General features: G+C 42.2%; 1 protein-coding gene across 36 annotated transcripts; it reads right to left on the bottom strand.

Annotated features, from left to right (window-relative positions):
- Positions 1-203: 203 nt before the first annotated feature.
- On the bottom strand, positions 204-8551 carry LOC127298743 (uncharacterized). Of its 36 annotated transcripts, none has more exons than XR_011744626.1 (13): positions 7713-8549; positions 7062-7222; positions 6817-6959; positions 6507-6611; positions 4529-6110; positions 4354-4422; positions 4106-4190; positions 2974-3063; positions 1518-1653; positions 1334-1398; positions 886-992; positions 734-795; positions 204-554 (listed from the first exon to the last, which is right to left on the bottom strand). XR_011744626.1 is itself a non-coding variant. In XM_071819771.1 (13 exons), the coding sequence occupies exons 1-3, from the start codon at positions 7784-7786 to the stop codon at positions 6516-6518; spliced, it is 282 nt and encodes a 93-aa protein (XP_071675872.1). In that variant the 5' UTR covers positions 7787-8551; the 3' UTR covers positions 204-554; positions 734-795; positions 886-992; positions 1334-1398; positions 1518-1653; positions 2974-3063; positions 4106-4190; positions 4354-4422; positions 4529-4714; positions 5944-5999; positions 6507-6515. The 36 variants fall into 36 exon arrangements, 14 of the variants coding, with proteins under 14 accessions (XP_071675872.1, XP_071675865.1, XP_071675866.1 ...); XR_011744627.1 differs by having other exon boundaries at positions 6507-6573; XR_007850097.2 differs by having other exon boundaries at positions 4529-6408; positions 7713-8548.
- Positions 8552-11914: the final 3363 nt, after the last annotated feature.

Raw genomic sequence — 11914 nt, 5'->3', positions numbered from 1 at the left:
AAGCAATTATACTCCAATTATAGTCCCCTAAACGATTGTCAACTATCTACAATAAAAATCAGAAAATAAGTTAGAAATCTGAAGGTTCTAGTCATTTCTGGTACTAGTTGATACCCCGCGCGTTGCTGCGGAAATGATAAATGATTTTCAGATATGTATTTTTGTTTTCCAAATGTGACATACCAGTATGGAAATCAAGGATATGCAATGTCATCACATGAACAATCTCATGGCATGAGTTAACCAAGTATATATAAGCAATAGCAGAATTATAGCAGTGTACCTAAAATATATCCAATGTGTCATTAATAAAAAAATATTATCGACTCCTCACATTCAGGAGTGGAACGTAAACTATTTGACAACAAAGACTTTTTTTTTGCGATTCACAACAAAGACATAATATTTGAAAAGTCCGGTAGAAAGAAATATAGTTGTCAATTGTCATCATGGTGAGCTCTATTCCTCGACACATGCCTTTGGATTTGCAAGTTCAATGTCGTGCAGTCACTTGTCATCATGGTGACCTTTATTTATGAGAATATGCCTGGGTTCTGCAACATCAATAGGCATATTAGTTTGTTGGATAGAAAACTCATGACAATGAAGAGAGTTCATTTGAAACTTGCAATCTGCAAAGCGTTGCAATTTTGTATAGTTATGTGGCATAGAGACATAGAGTAGCCTATGTTTAAAATAAAACAATGTGAGAATATGAGTGTTCAAGACATACCGTTTGGAATAGGCTTGCTGGACCGAACAAAAATTAACTGATATAAATCTATAATGGAATGGCTGCAAGGGAAAGGCAAAGTTGTCCATATATGAAATAAATGCATCCTGATTGTGAAAAAGCATCATTATTCATAATAAACAACTACGTACCATGCAAGTAAGGAAGTGCTTGGTATAAGAAATAGGAAGTTCGGGCTAGTAAGATATTAACAGCTACAGTGCATTTGACAGAGCTGGAAGTGGTAGTCTTCTTGTATCTATTCAAATAAATGAAAAAATAAATCATTTTTTCAACTAATAATAAGGTGGAATAAAGGACATCTGCATGTTCATCTCGGTGATTCTTATCTTGTTCTCCTGATCTGCACGCTTTCTGAGTACAATATAACAGAATTTTCTACAGGGCTTGATTTTCAAATCTATATTGCTAACAGTGCAGTTACTACTAATGTGAACTTCTAAGCAGTTCCTTGAGTACGACTGAATCCTCGCACTGTATTTCCTTAAAACATGACACGGGAGCTACCAACTACACTACATATACATGTCATAATCGAATATTTAGCTCATAGAAGAAATGTGTTGAAGACATACATACCTTTTTGAATAGGATTGCAGAGAACAAACCAACTGATATGTAATCCTTGATGCCTCACCGAATGGCTGGAAGGAAGAAAGACATAAAACAATATCAGCCAGACTGTTACCCTGAAATTCAGACTTAAGCAGTGGGGAAAACCTATACTGTAACAGGTTGGCAGATTGACGTTTTAGACACATACCTTATGTAGTACTCTTGGTAGAATAATCAAATTTAACTGAAGAAGCAATTGTTGTCCTCTAACTGAAATGGCTGGGAGAGAAGTTCATGCAGGACAGTAGAAATAGCAGTCCAAAGCAAGCCTCGTTGTTCTCTGACTGAAAAGAGAGTAAGAGAAGTTCAGGTAAGAAACTACATATAGCATTGCGTAAAATAAACAGCAATTTCATATATGACAGTACAAATAGAGTTGTAAAAAAATTCATAGAGAAGATAGTGAAGTTAATGGGAAGATGGACTGCACAGATGAGCATGTTTAAATTAAGACCTGCGGGGAGCTTGATGGATCGTGGGGATGTAGTGCAGCAACATTCAGCAACACCAGCAGATGCAGGCAATGAACAGAGCGAGCAAGTGGGTGAAGAGGGGCAACTGGCGGGGCTCGTAGAAGATGGAATGGAGGGGCTAAAATACACGATCTGGGCAGCTGAAGGCATTAAAATCAATAGAATGAATCGTGGGAGATGCCGGGACAGCGGGCGTTATCACTCAGTTGGAGGAGGATTGAAAAGGGCAGGCACTTGGGAGATCGGGAGGCGTCCCCCAGTTTCCGGTGAGAGACATCTTTTGGAAGCTCGAGAGACACAGGCGGCGATTGGTGCGGCGGGCGGCGGCGCGGAGTATGCGCAGCGGACCTAAGTTTTTTTTTTACTTCGTGCTGCAGTTTGAGAGGAAGAATTTGAAGTGGGCCGGGTAGATGTGTGCTGGACTTTCTCTCCTTCCTGCTACGAAGCAGAGGTGGAATGGAATTGAGAGAAGGCAGGCAGGATACTGAGCTGGGCCAGCCCGGTCGAGTGAGCGGGCGAACGGATGCGGAAGTGACCGGTCAGAGGCGCACGTTCGAGTCGCTTTCCTGCTGGCGACCGTAGAGCTGGAACCGCAAGTTTCAAATCGGACGAATATGGTAATTAGGGTGACGTGGCTTCATGAAATTTGAGCTTGCAAACATTAAATGCTTGTTAGTGGGGATGAACTTTATAGATATTATAGATACCAGCAACGTTTGTAACACACCATCATGCACATATTCCATTTTTTTGTTGATGGAATTAGTACAACATATGAATCACTAGGATATAATCTCAACTCTAAGAGCATGCAAAGAACATTAGTCACTGGGATATAATCTCAACTCTATGAGCATGCAAAGAGTAGATGGACCAGAGAAAAAGATATTCAGATATTATTAAAGAGCAGGTAATTATAAATCTCACACATATACAAGTAGAATTAGTAGGCACATGTAGTCTCACAGCATATATTCTTCCTATCATGCTTTGTTGTTCAGACATTAATTTCTTTTCCCATGTTTCCCAAAGAAAGGCAAAGCACGGCCTAATTAACATGCTTCCAAAAATATAAATAATCGCAGTTGGTTGTATGCACAGGAACAACCAAAGACACACTGTCATCTTTACCTCCAGAAACAACAAGCGATGCGCCAACAGAACTGCATGTAGCAAATACCTTATTTGTACACAAGATATCAAGTCCAGCTATCACCATAGCTGTAGGACGTCAAGAATAAATGTGCCAATTAATATCAAGTACTGAAGGATGATTCCAATAATATATAAATAATCATTTGACACACAAACAATTATTCAGATTATTAACATTTGAGGTTTGTGTAGAGTGATATCTACTACGAATGGCTCAGCCACTACTTTTAAGTTTGACAGCAGCGGCTACATGAACATATAAAAGGTCTTAAGAACAAGAGCTGCAAGGGTCCATAGCTATAGGTAACCAATTTAAGAGACGATGATATTGCATGAAGCATGAACTACTCCAGCCTAGTTAATTCTTAGTATGACCACAAATCACCTAACTTGCAAAGCTCAGAGCAGAGCACATTTGACATTTTTTCTATACAAAATTCAGTAATGTAGCAGAAAGGCATGCATCGTAGTTTATGATTTAAAATATATCCGCACCAGCATATACAAGGGAAAAAATCCAAACAAGCGCATTACGCATACCATGCATCAGCTAGTTGATACATGTCTAAGGACCAACATAAATGAGCAAAACAGTTGATTTCAGGTGAGGAGTATGAAAATGTCTCTGATTCGCAAGATTCAGTGGTGTCAACTTTTCTGACAATAACTCACACGAGATTCTACAACTACATAAAAGATCTGAATTAAGGAGGCACTCCAATCTATAGTTCAACAACAAATTCTCACATTACCGACACCCTTTAAGAAAAAAAGAGAATAAAAACACAATGGTCAGTATGTCACCTCTAGATTCAGAGTTCGTTGCAATTAAAACAATTGCGCTACATATTTTGATAGGGTGAAACTAAATCAATGTATGGTTCACGAGGAATTAACATGATTATTATCACTGTTAAGTAAAATGTAGAATAGAGAACAAATTTTCTTGCCATTTTTAAGCTATCAAAAAGTTTCTCGGCAAAATGTATGGTAGAAGTAATGAACATAAGAGAGTTAATTTATTCCAGGATCTAAGAGGAAGCGATATATAAAAAAATAACTGGCTCCCTTTTCAGCAAGCCAAAAAAAATAGAGTAGGATAACTCACATGCTTGTCGATGCATTTCCAGTTATTGAAAGACCAGGACAATGCTTCTACCAGAACTCATCATCAACCCTTTCAAACAATTTTTCTGTACAACACAAGTGTCATAAGGTATTGCTTCAGTGGTATCGGAACAAGTACATATCAAAATAATAATCTATCGCGATCAAGAAACATCCTTATATTACGTAGCAGTTAAGAAAGGATACATTAAAGTCAAAGTCGCATCTTAACACTCAAAAGACCTTGACCTGAGACAAACATCTCATGGTGTTGCACACTAAGAATCCATCCAGCATTCCTTGATCAATATGGTAATCCTAGAATAAACAAAAGAGATAGAGAAGGAGTTAGGGATTGAATATCACACATAAGAAACCAGGTGTAACTACTCCACTGACATGCAACACTCAGTTCAGTATACACCTTCAGGTACCAGAAAAATCAAGACAGTAGATTCGCATCTTTCTATGACCTTGCAAGATAAGAAAAACTGACAAAGGCAGGAGGACCCAATACAAGCATCCAATGGTGCATGGACCCGAGAAAAGCATCCAATGGTGCATTGAACACTAAGAATCCTGCTAGCATTCCTTGATCAGTAAGGTAATCCTAGAATAAACAAAAGAGGTAGAGAAGGGGTTAGGGAGAGCCAAGTCAGACTTGGAAGAACATAAACATCTTTAGAAAGATTTCTAATGAGACCACATAAATGATTGTTTATGAAACTATGCTTCCTATAATATTTTAGCACCTGCCCTACACATTCTTATACTAGATGACCCGTTGCGCTATCGCGCAAATGGCAGAATCAATACATGAAATGTAACCATGGGCTTCCAAAGCAAGAAACGCCTAAATCAGTGCAAACGAAAGCGTATTAATATGCCAATGGATGCTAACATATAGGATGGTAATTTAACAATTAATTTATTTTCGTGCTTGAATCTATATTTTTGGTGATTTTTCTTGCCTTATATACACATTAATTATGATGCTTATTTCTTATCCCTCTAAATTTTTCAGATGACCCACTGTGCCTCAGGCACAAAAGCCAGAAGCCGAAGCGATACATAAGCAAGACATTCTGAAATCATAAGCCTTACCTTCCGAGATGCGATGTATTAACACGTAGAGATCTCACATGTATATTTAGTGTTCATGAGAACTAAAATAAGACAACACGATGATGCAATTTCTTGTACACCAGGTTGGTTGGGAAAAGCTGATAGGATATAACTTATACATTGTTTATTTATCAGATTCATCAAGAAGGCACTGGTAGCAAAATAGGGTCAGTACATTGGACAGAACTAAAACGTGGTAGCTTAGTTACATACATATAGACATAAGGAGCCCCTTCCAATTCACTCAGAACACAAACTGATCTTGAAGTTACTGCAACTACTTGCGTTTTTTAGCTTCTTTCAATTAAGGTTCGAACAGAGAGATAGTTACAGGGTGATTACAATGTGTATCAAGCCACGCACATATCCACCACACACCTACAGGACCACTACTCCCTACTCCGTTGTGCAAATTGAACTAACACAAGCCTGTCAGGTTCATCCTTTGCAATAGGTATTTCAATAATTAACCCCTTCTTGTTATTGGGGACCGTTCAGACCTTCCTGTTCATGAAACTCTGAACCTCTAATGTAAATTATGACCATGCAGACTAAGTTTATTAAGCAGTGTCTGAGTTTGTTAGTAGTTACTACAAAACAAAGGTCCATCAAAGTATGATATATTTTCTTGGCCATGAAAAGCTGGTATATAGTGTTTTAATAGGTCTGCAAACAGAACCGAAAACCCAAGCTTCTTCAGTTTAGTGCATAGACCTACTATGTAGAGGACTGGATGCACACCTCACAGCAAATGGCAACCAGCTAAGAACCTGCGTCCAAACAGAAAACAGAGGATTGTTTGTCGTAGAATCTAAACTACCACATGTAGATTTACTTTAGGATTACCATGGAGCAATAGCGGGGCTTAACCGCAGACGGAACTGCAGAAACATGGCATTAGAGAAGATACAAATCTAATAGAAATTATAGCATAGGGCAGTAACATAGGCCAAGCGTCAATGTTTATTCCTAACTTTGAACTATGGAAACATTTAGGAATTAAGGAAGCTAACAGGAAATGGGGCATAAAAATCCACCAAGCCAAGCAACCAAACAGGTAATAGCGTCAGCCAGGTTAGCAAGAATAAAACATTGGTTCTACTTTATTCTTATAGCTGCACACTTGCACGTCTCACTTGCACGTCTGAAATTTTCCACCTGTATAGATGAAGTTACAAACTATATAAATATAAAATGGAAAGCAAGAATTAACTAACATATGAAAGGTCTTGTTTTGACTGCATAGATTCAACAATGGAATGATTGACAGGGCTCACCTTAGATCATCAAACATAGGAGTTGACTTGGAAGCACTCTCTGTGCCAAAGCAAACCCAACACTAAGCTGCAACCAAAACACAAAGTATCATCGACCATAGGCATCTGCATAGTAAGCACAATCAAGCATTAACAGTCAGGTACTACTCACCCCCACAAATGCTCCAAAATATATTATAAACTAAAGTATATAAACTAAGTTTCCTTGATACATTTGCTATTGATATCTTCATGATCACTATTTATATTTCGAATACCATAAAGTGAAGTTTAAAAACCAATATGTGAGCAGCACTACTAAAAATATTACCAACAGAGCACACATGGCCTAATTAACATAATCAGGAAGCCCCCACATTAATTATTTAAACACTGCCATCGAAATGCACCCGTTGCCGCCACCAGAAAGTCAACATTGTTCGCCACCACAACCAATGGCCAGCTATCACTATACTAAAAGCAAGTATCATACTATAATCAAGGTTCGAGAAGGATGCATTACAGGAGTGACTTATCACCAAGATTTAAAACAAATACATGGGTGGCATCAAGAACCTGGTAAGGCCTGGTTCTCCTTGCCGCCCAGGCAGCTGAAGTACCCATCTGCCGCCGCCGACTCTCTGATTTGTAGTTTGGAGAGAACTCTCCACCTCACAAAGTTGAAAGTCGATATGACCAGTCATGTTGAACCACCAGAGGCTTATCTCGTTAAGAACCTGAAAGATGAACATTCATGATTCTATCATATTCAGACTATGAGCATCAGTACACATGAAAAAGAAGATGTTGCATCATGAAAAATAGCAATGTCGTACATGAACAATCGGCATGATTGAAGACATGAACTATGGAAAAATGTTTCAAGCTTGTTATATTACCTGAAACATGGAATTACAAGCATGATTGCAGAACGTGGAATAGGCCAAAACAATATACACTGTTACATCCTTGATGACAAAATATGTAATCCCTATGTGCACGACAGCAGATTACTTACAGATTGTTTGGAATATTTGGGCAGAGGCTTATAGCCAAATTTACTTGAGACCATGTTATCTATACCACTACAACCTATAGACCACAACTAGGAGCCCACCAACAACATCACAATCGCTGAGCACATATTCATAAAACTACAACCACATCACCTATACCAATTTATCATAGAACACGTGAGAGGAATAGAGAGGAGAAGAATGAGCTCACCGAGGGACTACCTGACCGGAGGCGCAGGCGAAGCCGTAGTCGAGGGAGCCTGCGAGGTCGGCCGACCACACCATGGTGCGAGAGGCCACGGTCAGCGAGCAGCAGCAACACCACACCACACCATCAGACCACCATAGAATCGAGGAGGCCGACACAGCAAGGTCGAGCTGCGGCTCGAGGTGGAAGTCGAGGTCGCCAAGGAGGAATCATCTGGAGGCGCAGCGGCACGGAATCACGCCGGAGGCGAGCCGAATTGTGGCGGGCTAGGGTTAGCCTTGGGTGCACGAGAGAGGGAGGAGAGGCGTCGCGGCGGCAGGGAGTCGAGGGAGGATACCCGGGCATATATGATTCGGAAAACAGCTACGACGGATGCGGCTGGCAGCAGCCGGTCAGACAGCAGCGGCGCCGAAGGCGGCCATCAACGGCCGGGAGAAGATGGGGGCGGAGCCACGCCAGGGAGCGCCGGGCGTGAGCAGGAGCAGGGTGGCGCGCGCGCGTAGGGAGGCATCGAGGCGGCGGGTGAGGGCGAAGCCTCACCGGGCAGCAACAATGACCAGCGGCGGCGCGGGGGTTGGCCGGCGATGGCCAAACCGACCAGCGACCGCTAGGGTTTCTAGGTTTGGGTCCGGACGAGGTAGAGCTGGAAAACCAAATCGAGTTGGGGAAGGATACAAAGCTCATCGAGGCGGACGAAAGCCCCATCTCGCCGGCGCTGTAGAGGGCTGGAGGCGGCCAGGAGAGAGCGGCGGCGCGGCCAGGCCATGGAGAGCGGCGGCGCGGCCAGGCCATGGCGGCGCGTGCATGAGAACGAGAGGAGGAGAGGGCGACGAGACTCGGGGTTGACCCGACCGAGCCGGACCGACTCGGTCGGACCAGGTTGGGCCGGGCCTGGTTGCCAGGCCATTGGGACAGCCCAACAGACCATTCGGTCTATTTTTTTTAGGAAAAACCTTTTAAACATTTAAGTTGTTTCAAAAAACACAACCAATAAATAAAAGTGAGTATCAGAAAATGAACTCTATAATAAAAATAATAGAAGACAAATACTTTAAAATCAAAAGAACAATAATATGAATTTTCCTCTAAATTTTAGAAGACCAATTTTAAATCTTAAACTATTAAGACCTAAATACTAAAAATATAATTTTCTTGTTTCTATTTTTCACATCAAGAAAGTAAATATTGCTTTGTATTAAAATTTCATATAATACAACAATTCTTTCTTTGTGGTTATTTTTAATCATATGAAAATCCTAATTGATCATTACTTCTACATATAATTTCAAAACCTAGAAAAGAATTAAAAGATATACCCTTATTTCAACTACTATTTAAAACCCTAAATTGCATTTACCTTATTTATCATTTATTTTAAATGATAAAAAAATATAAATGCCTGACTCAATAATAACTTGAACTTAGGATTACTGAATTCAATTTGCTCATCGATTTATTATATGACAAATTGGAAATCCTAATTCCATAATTCCAAATGCAACCCTAATTCTATTAGGAATAAAACCCTAACTCCATCATTTTATGTGAAACTCTAAAACCCTAGGAATTGTGAAATGTGATCATATGAACTTAACATTCACTCATAGATCTATAATTAGCAACTAAATAAATATTCTTGTTCTCATAAAATAGTAGAAGCCATATTACTAATAAGTTGGTATTTCATGTACTCATCCTAATAAAACCCAGATGATCAAATAGGGTCAATTAAGTGTAAACCCTAATTCATATTCTCAAAGTCATCAACATTAACCATCCATGCTTAGTATCAAACCACTGTGATCCATCCTAATAGTAACCATGTCTAGTACTGGACCTTACATGCTCATACCCATTAAACCCTATTATTATTAGTTAGATATTTATGAACCATCCTATTTAGGAACCAACTACTCTTTACTTAGTGGATCCAATAGCAAACCCTAGAGCATCTGAAGCGTCTCTTGTTGCTCGGGGATCATTGTCAGTCAGCGCGGCTTGAGACCGTACGTCATTTGGGTTGCTGCGCTCATGCCTGATGATACCAATTAAGTTGAAAGGAAAAGTTCTTTTCTGAACGAAGCATATGAGTTGTGAAATGTACTTCATTTTTCTGGTCAATCAGTTATACGCAGTCATGAAGATTCAGGCGTCACTACGGGAAAAGAAGACGTTGCCGTGCGAAGCTTTGGACGGCAAAGGGCCCTATACGCACGGCAATGGCTTTGCCGTGCGTGCACTCACGGCAAAGCTTGCACGGCAAAGCCTCCGACGGCAACGCCACCTTTGTCGTGCGCATGCAAGGAATGCACGGCAAAGCCCTTTGCCGTGCGTCGTCAAGGCTGCCGTGCGCTGCCAACGCTGCCGTGCGCTCCCTCTTTGTCGTGCGCTGCCAACGCTGCCGTGCGACCTTACTTTGCCGTGCGCCGAAGTACTTTGCCGTGCGCCCGACGTTGCCGTGCGTAGCATTCTCTGCCGTGCGAAGCTTTGCCGTGCGGCCTTGATCTGCCACGCACGGGAAAGCCCCATACAGGCACGCCCCAGGAGCTCCCAGGAGCACAGGTGGGCGACACGTGGCTCCTTTGCCGTGCGTGTGCACACGGCAAAGAGACCAAAAGTCCTTTGCCGTGTGCACACACACGGCAAAGGGCCCTGTTTTTTTCATTTTTTTTTGTTGTTTTTTGCCTATTCCCTGCATTTCAAATATAGCAATTGACAATATAGCATATACAACATATAATCTTCAACATAACATCACCAAACACTACGGGAACACCACAAATACATCAACCGCACATATTCATGCATACAATGCATTACATAGAGTCCATAGTCCATCCACACAAGTTACATAGAGTCCATAGTGCAATGTCCATTATTACAATCCATTAGAAGCATACAATCCGACAAAGTGCACCAAGACCATGCCATCATCCTTGTCCTCCTCCATTGCTTCCGCCGGCCTCATCGTCATTGCCTTGTGACATATAATCTATAAGCAGGTTGATGGAATGAACATTTGCATTTGCATATTGAACACTTGAACAAGTACAAGTAGCGGGTTGGGCACAAGCGTAGGAGGACTCACCGCGGTTCATGCTCCGGATGATGTTCATGTTGTTGACGGTGATAGGTGTCCCCGGGGTATGAGTGGGCGGTGGCGGCATCCACGGCATGGAGTAAGGTGGAGGAGGAAGACTCCCCGGTGGAGAAGACAGAGCCGTCTGGCTCATCAGCCAGCTCATCTGTGCCTGATGCTTCCGCATCATCTCTTCGTCTGTTGCATCTGCAGCATCATCCGTGCTCGTCGCGATACTCCAGAACCTGCCGCTCCAAGTTCCGTGCGTGCTCCTGGGCCGCCTGCTCCTTTTCTGCCATCTCCGCCTACGATGTGTCCGCGATGTCATTAACATTTCAATGGAAAGCATGTGCATGTAAAGGAAAGGTAGAGGCCCGAGGAAGAACATACCCGTAACCGCTCGACAGCTAGATCCGAAGCCCGTGGCCGGGGCTCTACCTCAGGCTGGCCGCTCTTACGACCACGACGGATCTGGCGGAGAGAGGGAACCTTCGCTGGGTCGACGCACCCGTCACCAAACCATAGGCGGCCATGCTTCAAGCCTTCTCCCGCAAGCACCGCGACCTCAGGGTCAAAGTCCTCGGCCTCTGGGTTGACATCCTCGCCGTACTTCTGCTTGAACTTGGAGACATACGACGTGCACTGGGTCTCGGATTGCGGGTTAACCCACACGGACCCCGTCTCAGGATCAGGCGTCTTCCTTTGCTTCATCTTCTTTAGCACGACAAAGACGTTAGGCTTCGCTCCTGTCCTGACTTCCTGCAAAGAGAACATGTAATAAAGTGAAGTGGCACACCCTTGCGGAGTTAGCAAATATATAACATGAATTCAAAGAATGAAGGAACCATTAATTTGCTCACCTCCTTCTGCAGGTGAAGAGAGATGGGGATGCTGCCTTGGATATGCGATCCACCTCGCATCTCTGCCCGCTTCTTCTTGCCCTCCTCGTGCTTCTTGACGTACTGGGGGCATGTCCACCACATGACCATCGCACGAAAGCACCTCTCGTCGTTGCCGACGTACTGAGGAGGGTTCTACATGCACAAGATAAACCCATTATGGTAAAATAAACTACATGGCGATAAAGAAATCAATAACACATAAATGAAAATACCTGCAAGTACTG

The sequence above is a fragment of the Lolium perenne genome, chromosome 5, assembly GCF_019359855.2.
Source record: "Lolium perenne isolate Kyuss_39 chromosome 5, Kyuss_2.0, whole genome shotgun sequence".
Classification (NCBI taxonomy): domain Eukaryota; kingdom Viridiplantae; phylum Streptophyta; class Magnoliopsida; order Poales; family Poaceae; genus Lolium; species Lolium perenne.
The sequence above is the reverse complement of the archived record's forward strand: the minus strand, read 5'-3'. Positions and strand labels throughout refer to the sequence as shown.